Source organism: Podarcis vaucheri (genome assembly GCF_965113315.1).
Source record: "Podarcis vaucheri genome assembly, chromosome: 3".
NCBI lineage: Eukaryota > Metazoa > Chordata > Lepidosauria > Squamata > Lacertidae > Podarcis > Podarcis vaucheri.
The window spans coordinates 62,169,708-62,187,045 of NC_138761.1; the positions used below are offsets into that span (position 1 = coordinate 62,169,708).

The 17,338-nt window shown below is 45.1% G+C and overlaps 1 protein-coding gene across 1 annotated transcript; it reads left to right on the plus strand.

The window, feature by feature from the left end:
- The first annotated feature begins 412 nt into the window (after positions 1 to 412).
- Positions 413 to 16,659, plus strand: NMBR (neuromedin B receptor). The gene is made up of 3 exons (XM_082215979.1): positions 413 to 1,274; positions 11,617 to 11,965; positions 13,760 to 16,659. Exons 1-3 carry the CDS (start codon positions 826 to 828, stop codon positions 14,156 to 14,158), a joined length of 1,197 nt encoding a protein of 398 aa, XP_082072105.1. The 5' UTR covers positions 413 to 825; the 3' UTR covers positions 14,159 to 16,659.
- The last annotated feature ends 679 nt before the right edge of the window (positions 16,660 to 17,338 follow it).

A 17,338-nucleotide genomic window follows, 5' to 3' on the forward strand; every position in this document is an offset into this window, starting at 1 on the left:
CTCAGAAGTCAATTCCAGGGCAGTATGCATAGGATCGGAGCCTGGAAGCGACATGCTGTCCACGTCTGCTGAGTTCACTAGGGCTTACTCTCAGGAAAGTGAGCCTAGAAGGGCTGTAGCCTTAGACGTGCCGTTACGCCCGAGCCCATAAACTCGACCAGGTAAGTCCAGCTAGCTTGGAAAACCTTTTGGGGCCTCAGCCTCCTGTGGTCACTTCCCCGCCCCTGTCGCGGGGAAAGCCTCTGTCTTTAACTTGGGTGCTACGCAAAGGAGGAGAGCCGCTCCCTCCATTCAGCGCCAAGAGACCAAGTTGGTGGCTTTTCTCTAACTGTTCGCTCCTCCTTGCGGAGGCGGACCCTCGCGCGTATAAAGGGCTGGTGTTGCGCGGAAAGCAGGGAAAATAGAACCCGGCTTCTGCCCGGCAGGAGCTGTCCAACCTCAGCTGCTCCGCGCTCCGGAGAGAGGAGCAGAGCCGTCCAGGCTTTCCTAGAAAGAGGAGCCGCCAGCATCGCCCAGCAGATTCGCGCGACTCTTTTCGCCTGCTTCACCTCGCAGAAGACCCAACAGACTGGATACCGATTTCTTGACTCAGATCCTACCTAAACAGCACTTACTTGAACAGAAAGCCTTTGGGACTCCGGAGGGACTTCCTTCTACAGAAGCATCCCAGGAAAGCTTGCCCCGACGGTTGTCTGGGCACTCCTTAGGAAGAAGAGACAGGTTTGCCTTTGAGCGCATCCTCCTGTCCCTGTCCGCCTGGAGGTGCGGGAAGGCGCAGAAGTCTGGGCACCCGGAGACAGCCCCGATCCTTCGACGGGCGAGGCTATGTCTTTCAGCTGGACGGGGCTGGGCAGCAGCGCGTCCGCCTGGGGCAACCTGACAGCGGAGGGCAACGGCAGCGGCGAGGCGGACCCGGCTCCTGGCCAGGCGTCAGAGCGGCTGCCCTCGTCGCAGCAAGCCCGGGCTCTCTTCATCATCCGCTGCGTGGTGCCCTCGCTGTACCTGCTGATCATGGCGGTGGGCTTGCTGGGCAACGCCACCCTGCTGAAGATCTTCGTGGGCAGGAGCGCCGTGCGCAGCGTGCCCAACATCTTCATCTCCAGCTTGGCCGCCGGCGACCTGCTGCTGCTGCTCACTTGCGTGCCCGTCGACGCCTCGCGCTTCTTCCTCGAGGACTGGCTCTTCGGCGAGGTGGGCTGCAAGCTGCTGCCGGCCATCCAGCTCACCTCGGTGGGCGTCTCCGTCTTCACGCTCACTGCCCTCAGCGCCGACAGGTAAGACGAGGCGAGGGGCAGGCTAGAAAGGAGACACCCGGGGAGAGAGAGAGAGAGAGAGAGAGAGAGAGAGAGAGAGAGAGGCAGACAGACAGACGGACAGTCATAGAGTCATAGAACTGGAGAGTTGGAAGGGACCACGAAAGACATCGAGTCCAACTCCCTGCAATGCTGGAATTTATTTTGGCAGAACCGTACACAAAAGACTAAAGGGGGGGGGGGAGGAAGAGAGACATGCTTTCACATCTAACCCACACCTAGGCTACTCTTGCAGAGGGCTGGACTAGAAGATCCTTTGGGTCCCTTCCAACCCCACAATTCTATGATTCTACGTTCGTCCTGGTCGGCCCAATGGGTGAATAATTTTCCTGTCTCTGATAAAGGAAAATGCTTTCTTAGGCGAATTTCTGGCCCTTGTCAAAGGCACGGATGCTCTGCTGAGATGGCCATCGGAGGAGGACTTCAAACTTAGTCTGTTGGCTCAGATGTAAGGTTACCCACCAAGAAGGGCTGGATTAGAGTTCTGCCTCTGCCTCCCTAAAGGCTCAGCACACTGGATCATGTCTTGACTGCAAGGGGAAGGGGTCCCATCCCATGTGTAGGAGGTGAACCTGGCCCTGTGCAGCAGGTGTGCTCTCCAGAATTCCCATCCATCACTGGTCCCACTGCCTGAGGCTGATGGGCAATCAAAACCCACAGCATCCGAAAGGCACCCTGTGGGCTGTCCATGGTCTGCAGTGTCCTTCTCTGGACCACTAATCAACCACAGACGATGGGAATGAACCGCTGCTCCTTTGTGGCTGTGCTTATGTTGTAGCAATCCCATTCTTAGTTTTTTCTTTGGAGGTGAAGCATCTCTTAACAAATACACACACCTTTCCATATCACACATAAATAATGCGTGGAAATTGCTGAGACAAAGGATAGGGCTTGCTCACTCACCTGGCATTAAGGAGGGCTTATTTTATTTCATTCTTCATTTATATGCTACCTTTTCCTCCAAGAATCTCAAGGTGGTGTGCATGGTTCTTCCTTCCCCCTTTTCTCCTTACAACATCCCTGCAAGGCAGGTTAGGCTTAGAGATAGTGACTAGCTTGCGGTCACCCAGTGAGCTTCATGGCTGAGTGGGGATTCGAATCCCGATCTTCCAGGTCATAGTCTAACACCCTAACCATTGCAGCACACTGACTCTTGACAACTGCATGGAGAAACATGGCCACCAGCCACAATATCTTAAATGGAGCTTCCCTAGTTAGAGGAAGTGCACTTTTGAACCCCAGGTGTTACAGGGGAGAAACAGAAGCCAATGGTTGCCTTTGCGCCCTGCTTGTGAGCATCCCAGAGGCATCTGACTGGATGCAGGTGTAAACAGACTGCAGGACACAAAGAACTTAGGAAGGATCTTACCCTTCTTTCAAATCTGGAGTGCTGCATTCAATTATGGGTGCCAACTTTTAAGAAGGACATTGACAAATTGGAGTGTGTCCAAAGGACTGTGAGAGGTCCAGAACCAAGTCCTTTGAGGAGCACTTTAAAGAGCTGGGAATGTTTATCTTGAAGGGGAGCTGTCTTCAAATATTTTGAAGGCTGTCATGCATGAGATGGAACAGCTTTATCCCCTGTCATTCAAAAGGGCAGAACTGAAATCCATCATTAGAAATCACAGGAAATAAGATATAGGCTCAGCACCGAGGAGAAATGTCCTAATGGTACAAACTGTTTGGCAGGGGAACAGGCTTACCTGCACTGGAAGCATTTAAGCAAAGGCTGGATGGCCACCTGTCAGGGATGCTGCAGGTGCATCTTGGTCTGTCAATCCATCACTGAATATTGGGCTAGCTAACCCACAGGCTCCCTCCCAATGCTATGGTTCTATGAAATATTTGGCTCTTCAATGTACTGGGAACGGAATCTTCCACTCTTGTTCTGAACTAAACACAGTGTGAGCCGAAATTAATGACCAGAAATGAGTTCTGTGCCATACTCAAAGGACTGGGATATAAACCATCCTTCCCCACTTATATTAAAAGCGAACCAGGTTGTTAATAATCATTAGTGTTCAGGACTTTATGCAACTGCCTAAATGCAAAGAAGAATCTCACTCCCTATGAGGTTGGCAGAATTAATAATATACATAAACTCAAGGGAGAGTGGCGAAGATCAGCAATGACCAAGCAAGCATTTTGCTACATGTACATCAAGTAGGGTTCATCAACAATGCTGGCACCAACTTGCTTTCTGATTGAAGCTGAACAAACTGTAGCTTAGGTAGCAAAAGAGGTTGCAGCATATATTTGAAGACACTGTGGGGCCACTTCCTTTGAAAGAAAAAAGTATTTTCCAAAGTAGCAAACCATAGAACTGAACTTTGAAAGGCAAAATAAAATAACATCATGCACAATATATACCACGCACACCACATTGTGAGTTAGTGGTTCTCCTTCAAAAAAGAGTGAGAGGTCATTTATAAATTGCCATTATCACAGAAACCAAGTGTTACTATACCAAAAGGACTCCTGCCTTGTAGGAGGCCAAATGCCCTGCACACCCATGTTTACAAAAGTTATGAATGGAAACCAAGAAGAGTCAAATCTTCTTGTTCCCCTGGATGCTCTATTTTTGACAGCCACATGCTCTCTTCTGGGTAAGTGAAGTATCACCATATTCATAGTATATGGCAACATGGAAAAAGGAACCAGCCCTTTTCTTTTGGGAAAGCTGTCTCCCGCCCTTGGTTTTCTGTCAACCTTAAACTGATCCTAAGGGTAAGCTGAGCTGGCAGTTTTCAAGAGGATGGAGATTCAGCCTTCAATTCCTTTATCATAGTCATTTATAAAGACATTTAACAGCAACAGGTCCAGGACAGAAATGTGCAGCACCCTACTTGTCAGTTTTTTTCCATGATGATGAGGAACTATACACAAGCACTCTTTGGGTTTGGTCAGTCAGCCAGCTACAAATCCACCTAACCATTGCCTCATCCAGTCCACATTTTACCAGCTTCTCTGCAATAATATCATGGGGGACTTTGTCAAAAGCCTAACTGAAATCAAGATACTCTATGTCCACAGCATTCCCCTGATCCACCTTTTTTTTTAAAAATGAGATTCATCTGGCATGACTTGTTTTTGAGAAACCCATGCTAAGTCATAGTAATCACAGCATCCTTTTCTAAGTGCCCAGAGACCTCAAGGACCTTTCCTGGTATTGAGGTCAAGCTGATGATACCTAAAACCTCTGGATCAGAGTTCCCCAACCAGAAGCCACATGGCTCCCTCCCCCCCCCCCGGATATTTCAAGAGGGGCACAGGTGAAAAATGCATAAATGAGGGCCACAGCATGAGGCTAGGGGGGTCACAGAGGGAAGTGAGAAGTGAAGAGGGGAAATCATACATATATATTTAAATCCTGATTGGCTGGCCATCTGCTTGGCCAATCACAAACGAGTAAGGGAGCAGCCCACTAGGGCTTAGAGTTCCTTTTTGCCACGTGGGTTTTCTTGAAGCAGTCCTGGTTTGTTTCCGGCAGGGGAAGGCAATCGCTGAGGCTCCCATTTTGACCAATAGAGCCTGTGATCCAGAACCCCCAGGTCAAGTAAGTGCGGTGGTGGGGTGGCAATCGGTAGGGCTGGGCGAGCCAGAGCTGCTTGTTACTGCTACCAGTGCTGGGCCCGGTGGGCCTGACTCTGCAAGGCAATCCCCCCAGCATCTAGTGGATCAGGGCCTTTGGATGTTGCCGAGGGGTGCAGTGTCCATTGGCAGCATCAGCCCAGCTCTGCAGGGCGCAGGGCGATATCCACCCCAGTGCCTAGCCAAGTGGGGTCGACTGCTGCTGTTGACTTGCATCTTGTAAATAACTAAGAGTCTACTCAGAAGAATGTTGCACTGAGTTTAGTGGGTCTTACTCCCAGGTAAGGGTGCGGCGGGCTATAGTATTTTATCTAGACAGCCAGGACTCCTCTAGATGTGAAGATCTTTTTGCACCAGGGCAGTGAGGACCACTTGCTTTTTAAAATTCTCCCATATATACAGAACTCCCTGTGCGCCTTTTAGACTGTATCTGTAGATTTCCCCCTCTGTGTCAAACAACTGGGGTGAAATAAGCGTTGTTTACTTTTTATGATACATGGAAGATGGATTTCACTCAGGAAGTTCTGGGCTCTCCTTCCTTGGAGGTTTCTAAGCAGAGGTTGGGTGGCCATCTGTCATGGATGCATTAGCCAAGTTCTCTACATTGCAGGGGGTTGCACTAGAAAGAAGACCCTCGAGGTCCCTTCCAGCTCCATGATTCTGTTTTCCTGATTCAACAATATTTCATTATGTTCCTATCATTTTGTGTAATTGTATTTTGTATCTATTATAAAAAGTATAAACAAAACATGTTCTATTTACAAACAAGGCTTGACAACCATATGTCAGGAGTGCTCTGATGGTGTTTCCTGCTTGGCAGGGGGTTGGACTCGATGGCCCTTGTGGTCTCTTCCAACTCTATGATTCTATGATTCTATGAAAACATTTAAATACCTACCTTTCTACCAGTGGGGGGCATGGACATAGCCAGGAATTTTGTTAGGGTGGCAGGCTTTTGTTGGGGGGAGGGCAGAACCTCAGATCTGTATTGACATGTATTGATTTTTACTTATTTTGGGGGCATCTGCCCTCCTGCCCCCCCTTGGTTACACCCATGGGGGGCCATAGGAAGGAAACAAGGTCAGAAGGGGGGAAAGATTGGGAAACACTGCTCTGGATGGCCTCTCAAAAGTTTTGTGTATTATCCTTATCACAATTCTTCTTACTAAGATTTCTTACCTGTTCTTCACTCTAAGGATCCAATGAAGGTCAGAACAAAAAATTAATACGAAGATATGGAACTGTGGTGCCCTTAACATCATTGGTGTTGAAGTGGAACAGTAGTTCCCCACTACTACGTTCTGGGCTTTTACCTCCAGAAAGGACTGAAGCCTCCACAACACACTGCACCTCCTAGTTCTAGTATTGCTAGGCAGCCCAGAAGGCTCTCATGGTTGATGATACTTCAAGATGCCAAGCGGTCCAGCTTCTCTGTATACAGCATAATGCAGGAAGTGGTCCTCCCAGAGGTATTTTGTTGCTGTGCAATACCCAGCAAGGTTGAAGAACGTAAGATGAATCCTGCTGGATCAAGCCAATAGCACACCTAGTCCACCTTCTTCTCATAGTGGCCAGCTTATATATGCCTATATAAGTACACAAGCACAATCTGATTAAAGAGCACTCTCCCTTCTCCCTGCTCCCAGAAAGTGCTTTCCGTATTTAACTAGCCATCTGCCATGGATGCTTTAGCTGAGTTTCTGGCATTGCAGGGGCTTGGACTAGATGACCCTTGGGATTCCTTCCAACTCTACATTTCTTTGATTATATGAACTGCCACACGGGGAGTAGAATAAAGTCAGGGGTATTTTTTTATTTCCATAACAGGCCCAGTTTCTCCTTAGTTCACAGTGCTCAATACAGTATCTCATACTTTCCTTTCTTGGACACTGTGTTGGGTTTTTTTTTGGGGGGGGGGGTAAAATGGAGAACCAATGTCAATCCAAACAAGGTTTTAACATGTGGCAAAATTCTAGGATTTTGTCTAACTCTACAGAATCATTTTGTCAATAGGAGTATGAAATTGTCATTCAGCTGGACAGGCATTTTTGCTAAGTGACATTCACATTATGTTCCAAACAAAATGAGATCCAAAATACATTTTGTTTTGTTAACTTTCACACACACACACACACACACACACACACACAAAATTATTCTTTACATGTTCCTTTCCCACTTCCTTATTAATTAATTAGTCCTGGACATTTTCTGTGTTGCAAGCCTTTTGGGAAAACATTCTTACATTTTTGTTTCCATGTTATTTAGAATTCATAGCTATGACTCATCAAAAATGTGCCTCCATCTGAATGCCAATTTCATTGAGAAATGGAAAGGCACGAAGTGCCACACAAAAAATGAATACTGATGGAACCTAACCACTTCTCTAGCCATTTCACATTAACCCTTTCAGATTATCTATGAACATATAAATCGTTTATTTGTACCGGTAGTAGGGTTGCATTACTTCCCTGCAATTTCCCTGTTCTTCAAAAGTGTCCTGTCGGAAAATGTATTTGTTTGTAAAAATGGGTATACTTAGAAATTAACCTCCAGAGTTTATAGAACTACTCTAAGTAAAGTATCCTGAAAACTGACCATCCATTCTCCCCTCTGGAGATCATTAGTAAGGGATTTGTTTAATGGAGCCACACACTTACCTATCAAAACTCCCCCATATAACTAAAACAGCAACACTCACAAACAAGAGGGAGGTCTATCAGCAGGCTTGGGGGAATCCTGAGGTCTGCAGAAGTACAAAAACACACACACACACAAACCCACAACATGTTTGGGAAAAGTTGGAGGAAGCCCCCAAACAGTTTACTAAGGACTGAGCATGCTCAGTGGGCATGGAATGTTCACTGCCTGCTGTTGTAAGACAGAAACACGGAGTGGGGGAGGGACTTGAATGGAACCTCTTGCATGGCCGGCCGGAATCTCAAATGGAATTCTGTTGCAGTTTCTTGCAGTTTCCACTTGTTAAGATACTCGACATACTAAGCATATTATGTGGCATTATCTCTTTCTCTGTGAATGAGTACTGCACTTTCTGAGTGAGCAGAAAGAAGAAAAGGAAATGAAAAGGAGACAGCAAGCATCTTTCAATAAGGATAGGTAATAGTTCATCTCCACTGAAGAACAGATATATTTTGCACATTTCATTTATTCTGGCACTCTGTGTATCCAGCCTACGGCTCTGAAATCTCCCCACAAATTTGCTTTGGCAAGCCTGTTTACTATCACAGCCCTAGCCGTCAGCATTCTGCAATATCACAGGGAGACTTTATCTCATCCCTCCTTTTAAATTCTTGTACCTGCCACAGACCCTTTCAACGCCCAGAGAGGATACATGTCGCATGGTCCCATGGCATCAATAATATTACAAGGTTAGAAAACCAGCCTTTCCGCCATGACTGGCCGCACCTTTCAGCTATTTATTTGTGCTTGCAAGCAACTGATATGCGGAGCTGACCTTCTTTGCTAGTAATTATGTCTCTAGGAGATAGGCATTGATCTTGCTTATCTGAGCATGTCTGCTTCAAGACGCTTGATTCGTCTCTATGCAATTGGAAGAGCCCGTGCACACGGCCAACTATATCAAACTTTTTAATGGCATTCGGAGAAGCAGCCATACTGGGGAACACTGATATGCTGAAACATTTTCACTTCCTGGTCTGCAATGTACCGTGTCTGCTTCAGGGCACTGTAAGGAACTTGTTTAGCTTCCCGGCTTTGAAGTAGCCATTCCAGTCATGTGAAGGGACAGTAACATATTGTGGGGCTGTTTGGGGTGGCTGATGAGCCCTTCGTCTTTTGCCACTCACCCTGCAGATTACACCGTCATCTCCAGGGCACAGCAGACCTTTTCTGTGACCTGTTTGCAGCACTGCAAAGAAAACTGCCTGATTGGGCTTCCCACGGCAAGCACAGGCTTTTCTGTGGGGGCTTCATTTCAGTTGTCAATCTGTGTGGGGGATTCCTTTCTTTGGTGACAAGATTCTCTGCAGGACTGAAAGGCTCATGGTTATGTCATTTATATTTTTAGCTGGTGCAGGAGCCCCTACAAGTTAAAGACACCCTCCCCTTTCCCACAGACTTGACCCAGCCTGCTACACCCCCCAGCTATTTGGGCAGGGGCAGAAAGCATACATTCCATGGCTAAAACTGAATAACTATCTGTTTAATTTGGCCTTTATAGACAATAGGGCTGTGCACAGACCCCCTGTGGCCCCCATCTGTGGCCCCTGGATCAGGCCATTTTACCTTTCACCGCACTGGGAGCCACCCATTCCAGATCTGTCCCTGAAGCAATTAGGGGGCAAGGCTAATGGATTTTAAAGGGTTTTTATAAATGCTATTTTATTATACAATTAAAATAGGATATGGAAAAGGTCTGGAGGGGTTACACCAGCGTTCTGAGGGATCAGATACTCTATAGAGAGGGTGGGAAGGAGAGGTCTGGCAGGAAAGGCACCCACCCCCCATTTCTGCACAAAGATGCAGCCATCCAGTAGGCTTCTCTTTCTTCTGGTTTCTCTGTATTCTTCTTGCTTATGCCTGCTTCTCCTCCCTGCTCAATGCCCTGCCACATGACAGCCCTGGATGGCTATGGGCTTATTGGTTTGTAGTGGGGGAGGGAGAGAAATAAGGAAGAATGGGACTGAACAAAGTCGGCAGCCATGGACCCTTGAATTCCACTCCAAGCCCTGAAAGAGCATGCACATTTTATGGGGAGCGAAACACTGCCTCAACCAGCCTTGAACATGGCACATTTCCCTCCAAATAAGCCCAGTTTGTCTCAGCTTTAAGGCCTTGGCTGAATTAGGGCTGAACACAGCCTTAATAACTGAAGACGTAAGAGTAATAACTGAAGACATAAGAGCATCTTTTATGGCTACTTTCCCCCCACATGTACATACTCCGCAGTGCTCAAACATTCACCACTGATCAAACAGTCCAGTCCCTTTGTGTAATAAAATGGCATTTGTGCCTGTGGCATGCATATTGTCACCCTGCCTTAGTACCAGCACGTTAGCCAGAAATTTAAGTCTCCCCTGCTATTCCTAAGTGGTGCTCTTGGATAAGCATGAGCATTTTGTACGTCCCTCAGTATTTAGGACGATTATTTGCATTTGATAGTTTCCTCTCTAGCCCGTAATATACTTCAAGGAAGGATTTCAGCACCAAACAAGTTAACCACCATGGTCTTCTGTTCATGAACATTAAATAGTAATACTGCTAACATAAGCTTTGGTCTGTAAGCTGTACATGCATACAGCTCTTGACAGAGTTCTTATTTGCCCTTGTATGGCACCAGAGCATCTCTCCTGTGAGCATGTGAGATTTTGGAGCCTGCGTTTTTCCCTCTCTCCCACAACGCTATGCAAAGGGCTGTCTAGATTTACATGGGGATTTAGACTTACTAAGGGGATTTCCCAATCTAATCAACATGCTTATTGGTTAACACAATGGTTAATAAAAGGAACAAATCTCCAGCTCCAAATTCCTGGACATCATTAATCATATCTGTTACCGCTGGGAAAGTGTTTAAAAGTGTATTTGTTTTTGTTTAAAAGCAAATAAAAAATGTGAGGAAGAAAAAGAAAAGAAAGCTTGAAGGCACTTGCTGCTCGAGGGCTGAAGACAAATAGTTTTCATTACACTTGCCAGACTGGGGTAGAAATAATTGCAGAGGGCGGGGGAGCTTGTCTCTGTTATGTGAAGCTGAAATGCATGTCCTTAGGGACCAATTTACGGATCAACTGGGGTTAGTCCTCCATGTAATGAATTTTCATGAAGGGTTGCGATGGCATTATTTCAACATCTTGAAGCGAGTCAAATGCCAACAGTACTACTGGCGTTAGCTGTGCTTAAGGGAAACTAGTTTTAATGTTTGTATTTAATTTAAAAAGGATTAATTTATTAAATAAAACGAATAAGCAGGAGATCAGGGCTACTTGAACGTTGTGTTCCATGATGTCAACGTCTTCTCCCCCACTCCCAAATGTGGTAAGGCTGTCAGAAGATACTCAGTGGTGAAGAGGTGGTACTCTGCACATGTTCATAGTTTCCAGGGGGAGAGTTGTAGCTCAGGGGTAGAGCCCCTGCTCTGCATGCAGAAGGTCCCTCGTTCAGTCCTTGGCATCTCCCGGTTCTACTGGGAGAGCCCCACCTAAGAGGTGCTGCCAGTTAGTGCAGACAATGCTGAACTGGTGGACCAATGGTCTGAGTGTAAGGCAGCTTCTTTTGTCCTACTACGTTATTACTTCACAAAGGCATAGACCTTGGTAATTTTGGTAGCATGACACCCTGTCTGAGGCTGAAATTTGGAACCCCCAAATGAGTTTTCTTAATGATGGATCTTCTCAGTCTTGTGCCTCTTTGACTTGGTGCCCTGTGTGGGAGAACCACCCGCATCCCCCTTATGTCCAGTCAATTAGACCCTTCTATACATTGCTAAATGTGGTGACTACATGTCTTTTCTGTAGCCAGTCACTTGTTCATTTGTTGCATTCTTCCCTGTGTCTTTCTCTGCTTCCAATTCCGCCCGCTTCCTGCAATACAGAAGCAGATGGGGGAATGTCTCGTCAGGTCTCTTGAATGGACATACGAGGCTCCTATTTGTTAACTGCAGGAAGCCATCTCCTTTCAATAAAAGCTGCGTTCTTTGAAAAAGAATTGACTCTAATTTTCCCTCATACGCTTTTAGGTACAAAGCAATTGTCAATCCAATGGATATTCAGGCACCCAACGCAGTCCTGTGGACCTGTATCAAAGCTATTGCCATCTGGATAATATCCATTCTGCTAGCAGTTCCTGAAGCCGTATTCTCTGAAGTAGCAAACATCAATGACGCGGATAACGTCAGTTTCACAGAATGCATACGGTATCCCTTGAAGGATGATTTGCACCCAAGGATCCATTCAGTGATGATACTTTTGGTATACCTCCTTATCCCGCTCACCATCATTAGTGTTTACTATTACCATATTGCAAGGACTTTAATTAAGAGTGCACATAATCTGCCTGGAGAAAACAGTGCACAATCTAAAAGACAGGTAAGTGGCCCATATGTAAGCTAGAACCTCTTATCGTCATGCAAGCCAGGCCACTTATTATTTCAAAGTACTAAGTGGTTACTAAGGCATTCCTACTTATATTGTTGCTCATATATTACCCCTGAGAGCCAACTCCCTCTCCACCACCAACTTGGCTTGAGAAATACTGTACCACATTGACTGCCTGCTGAATGGCAATGAAAGAAGGATAAAAATATTTGCTCAAGGCAGAATTCTTGCCAGACTTTGTAATTTAGACTAGTCTGAACCTGTAGTGGATTTTCACGGGTTCCTGCAGCTTCCATTGCAGGATTTGCCTGGGTATAACATGATCCCCCTAGTGCCTAGGCCCTGCACAGCAATGAAATAATATTCTGTGTCAACATCAAGAGGCCTCTGCAAAGGTCTAGCAGGGCTCCTAGATGTCGGGGGCCCCCTGGATTCCAGTTATATTCTGGTTTGGAGCCCATTACTGATTGTGTTTCAGATTTCTCTGCTGTACTTTTCCCTACCCCAGCTAATAAGATACGCAATAGTTGTTGCTTTTTACAAGTCTGAATTACATGTTTAATGAGAGGAGTAGATATTGGTTTAGTAATGGTGATTGGTTTCATGAAAATGAAAACAGATGGAGTAGGCAATTTATACAGCCCTAAGGGAAGCATTGGAAATAGATCACAAACCAGTGGACTGTAGATAATTTGCTCACAGCTATTATAGGCTACTGCTTTGAGCACTCTTCATTAGAAGTAAAGTCCACCCAAATCAATGTGTCTTGTTCCAAGAGGAATTGCTGTGGAATAATGTATTTGGACAAATACAATTTGCATGAAATTTGTATAAAATACTCATATTTGTGAACAAAGTTAATATAAGACTATAGTTATTAGTAGAATGTGCTGCACTATTCCACAATAAATTTTTTTTGCAGGACTTCACTTTTTTGGACCTATTTAGGCCAATGGAAAACTATCCTGTAAATGGCAATAAACCCTCAGAAAAGGGCTATTTCTTTACCTTTGTCCCTCTACTGAGTTCTTATCAGTCTATAATCAATTATTGGATGGTCCAGTGCTGCATACACAGTGATTCTTGTCTAATTACCGTATGCCTCCATGTGTGTCCTCTAATGCAGACTTCTTCATTTTTGGGTTCCCAGATGTTGGACTCTCAACTTGCATCATCCATGACCATTCTTGGGGGTGATGGGAGTTGTGGTCCAGCAATATCTGGGGACCCAAGGTTGAAAATGTCTGCTTTAACAGAAGTTTGGCAGAAGGTGTGCTTTGACCTTTTGGGATGGGTGGAAGAACTGCATCAAAGGATGCCCCGTGCTCCCTTTTAACAGGCAGTTGGTGAAATTAAAGATACAGTCCTTGAACGCCTTGGTACTCATCTGTTTTGGCTCCCAAACGTCACAAACCTGGAAGTAAGTGTTCCGGTTTGAGAACTTTTTTGGAAGCTGAACATCCGACACAGCTTGAGTGCCGGAAGCTCCTGCAGCCAATCAGAAGCCACGCCTTGGTTTTCAAACTTTTCGGAAATCAAACAGACTTCCAGAATGGATTCCGTTCGAGAACCAAGGTATGACTGTACAGTAGGATGATACGAAGTAGAATATGCAGCTTAATGGATCTGTACCTGAAAACATCTTAGAACCTATCAATGCAAATGGGTTTCATTGGCTTCTGATGCTACTCACTTTACTAATTGTATCTGAATGCATTGTGAAAGCTCATGTGGAGCATAACATTGTACTGTGACTGATGATTTCTGCTCATTTCATCTTTTTAGATGGAAACACGAAAGCGCCTGGCCAAAATTGTGCTGGTCTTCGTTGGGCTTTTTGCAGTATGTTGGTTGCCTACCCATGTCCTATACATGTACCGGTCCTTTAACTACATGAAGATCGACCCATCACTTGGCCATATGGTTGTTACGCTGGTAGCCCGAGTGCTCAGCTTCTGCAATTCTTGCGTAAACCCATTTGCCCTCTACTTCCTCAGCGAGAGCTTCAGGCGGCATTTCAACAGTCAGCTTTGCTGTCGCATGATGCCTCGTCCACAGAGATCTGCCAGCTACCTGCACAGTTCCTCGGCCATTCGAATGACTTCAATGGAGAATGCCAGGAACACTGTTACCATGACAACACTACTGAATGGACACAACCCAAAACAAGATATAGCATTGTGATTTAACCAGCGCAATGAATGAGCTTTGAATGAGCAGGGTTTAAGCTATATATTTTTGTTGCCAATCAAAATTCCTTAAAACAGAAAATTGATGAGCAGTCCCTGATCTAGGGATGATTGTTTTAAAATTTATCTTCATGTTGGTTTTGTAGGAATTAGGAATATTATTCCTCACTTAAAAAGGTATCTGGTTGGTTGGAATTGCTGAACATAAAATAAGAAAAACGCACACTATAAAAAGAAACATGCATGATAGGTTGTTTTTTAAGAAAGGAAGAAGTATTGAATTACTTAAATGATAACTTGAAGGTGGGGATGCTTTGGAAACTGTGTCTGGGTTTAATATCTTCTCACAAAAGATTATCCTCTCAATCCAGAAAATAAGATATGTATACTCTGTTAATGTGCATGTATATCAATTTGTAGCTTCACATAGCTATGCTTCTCCAGTCACCATTAAACTTAATACGCATATCTAATGAGGATGGGAAAATACATCCTGATTCAGGTCACAAGCCATGTAGAACAAAGCAGGATGAGAGATGGATCAGTGCCTATATATACAAACGGGACAGCTACATATTATGCACGGTTAGGTTAGGTAGCACTGATAAAATGCACTAGGATTATTGGCTCTTGATTCTTCTGCCTATGGGGCACAGTGTTAACCAACTGCAAACTGTCATCATAAAGGCTAATTCTTCTTACCCACTGCACATACTAAGATTTTAGGTGTATCCAACAGGCATTGCAGTGGACAACAGGTGAAGAAGTTTGATCATTTTGCCAGAAGGCTAGATTGCCTGACGGCTACAATGAGCTGTGCAAGCTTTTTATAACACCTCAGCTTACAAAAAATCCACACCACTCATTATTTCACTTTGCTTCATTTCTCTGGCTTGCCAGCTCCTCGTCCTTCCAACCTCATCTGATACCATCACACGTTTTATTTGTTTTACTGCGTTATGTTTTGCACCAGAGAGCAGTGAACATCTGTGGTCATTTAACAATGAACGAATGAATAAATGGATGGTTGTAAATAATTCATTGAGAACAACGCTGTTAAGTGTACCTAACTCTGACAGACAGGCTCCTCTGTTGCGACGCAGGTCATTTCATACGTGCGTCATTTTTCAGAAAGTCTATGGCTCTTTTTAAGGCCTTAAAAATTTAAATGCCTCTTTCTCTGTTTTCCATTTTAAGCAATGTCAAATCCCGCCTTGGTGTTCCTCCCCATCTCTTAGATGAATAGTCCCATATGCTGTTGGTCAGAAAGGATTGTGGCATGCAACCATTCTTAGCGTGCTGAAACTATCAGGCATCCTCAGAAAGTCTCTTCTTCTCAAAGACACTTGGTGGACTCAGCACACCAATTGAAATTAGAGCTCTTCTCACCACAGGATCCCATCTATAGCAATGTTTTGCAATATTTCCAGTGGACAATATTGCACAATGTCCCAGCCAAAAGCAGCTTTTGTGCTAAGGCAATTTATCTCACCTCTCAGCCCTAAATCCATCCATCTCACTTTTTAGGGCTTGCTAAGTCCTCCTGGCCCTCTGAATCTGCCCCGCTACCTTTCTCTCTTCACTATCTTTGTCAGGTTCCTCTGCATTTATGCCACGTCTTCTAGTAGCCTCTATCTCATTAGCAACTCCATTGATCTCGCCTCCTTTTCCTCTAACCTCCACTCAGCACAAGGGACTGGAGTCAGTAGTGGGATGCAGTGTTGGGGTGGGACTGCTGGAGGGGCATGGCATCAATGGAGGGATGGGGCTGGTGGAGGAGCATGGCATCAGTGGGGGCCTAGCAACACCCCAGTTCATTTTCTCCTCACAAAACCCCTTTATGTGTATAAAACACACAGAGGATTTCAGTTGTAAACAGCAGCATTTTTGAGGTCAATAACATGTGTCATTTCAGTGTTGGGATGTTGCCAAACATTTTTGGCCAGAGTGTTCTTTGGTGAAAGCAGCATCTTTAATAGGAAAGAATGGCCAGCTTTAATGATTGGCATTTATTACCAGCCCCTCTCTTCTTTCATTTTCTGTGGCCTGAGCAGCATGAGTAAAGTTCTTCCCATGGATGGATGGAGCGTGAGCTAAACGGGTGCAAAGTATGATGAGAGTAGAAGATACTGAAAAGGTGTGACCCTCAGATCTTGGCAGAAGACAAAAACACAACAGCAACCAACATTGTCACAGCTTTGCATTTATAGCTCCTTGTGGACAGGAAATGAGCACATCTTGACTGCATTGAACTGCAACCATCTTGTCCCAAGTTCAATGTGAGCAAAATAAATGGGTTTTCCATGCTGCGTGACATCTGTGAATTGTCATTGCCCTGAAGTTCTATGGAAAGTTTTTAATTGTTGTGTTGGTATAAAATGGTGTCTTGTCTTTCCCCATCACTGTAGCTTGTGGTTCAGTAAAGTTTGTCAATGTTCAGATTTATATGTGAGCTGACTCTATATACTAATAATAATAAATTAAGCATGGACGGACTGTTCTCTATTAGCAAGTTTGCTACAAAGCGCACACGCGCACGCACACGCACACACACACACACACACACACACACTTAATATTTCTCAATCTGGAAAGATTTAGTTGCGCTTAAGGCTGAAATCCTATGCATTGTCTTGAACAAAGTGGGACGTACTTCTGAGTAAATGAGTAAACATGCATAGGGTTGAGTTGCATGGCCCATTGAAGACAATGTGATAAACCTGCTGCAGCTAGAGATGCTGGATGCTTGGGTCCAGTTATAAGTTTCTATGTCTCCTCTCATAATAATAATGGAGCCCCCAGACCACGCAAACTCCTCTCCCTTATCCAACAATGGCAGCAACAGCAATGTTCATGGAAAGAGGCAGGGAGAGCTGATCTCTTTTTGCTTAGCCTCTAATGCACCAATGCGGGAGGTGGGGGGACACTGGATCTAGGCACATCAAAGAAGCGTTTCAGTTAAATGCCTTGTAAACAAGGGTTGCCATATTTCAAAAACCAGGACACCCTGAAAGATGTTCTTTTAGGAAGCCCTATGTAAACTTTGTTTGAGGTTGGCAAAAAAAGAACTCCACAGCGCCATCTGCGTCACAGTGTTATAGTGCATAAACAACGTATATACAGAACTTTTTCTTTGCCAATGTAGCTGGGTCTACAGATTTTGGGAGCTTGCCTC

What these genes read in the sequence shown, in the direction of transcription:
- NMBR (XM_082215979.1), top strand. Translation starts at nt 826, where the DNA reads ATGTCTTTCAGCTGGACGGGGCTGGGCAGCAGCGCGTCCGCCTGGGGC. An exon ending in ACTGCCCTCAGCGCCGACAG is followed by an intron (nt 1,275 to 11,616) that starts GTAAGACGAGGC and finishes ATACGCTTTTAG; the next exon opens with GTACAAAGCAATTGTCAATC. An exon ending in GTGCACAATCTAAAAGACAG is followed by an intron (nt 11,966 to 13,759) that starts GTAAGTGGCCCA and finishes TCATCTTTTTAG; the next exon opens with ATGGAAACACGAAAGCGCCT.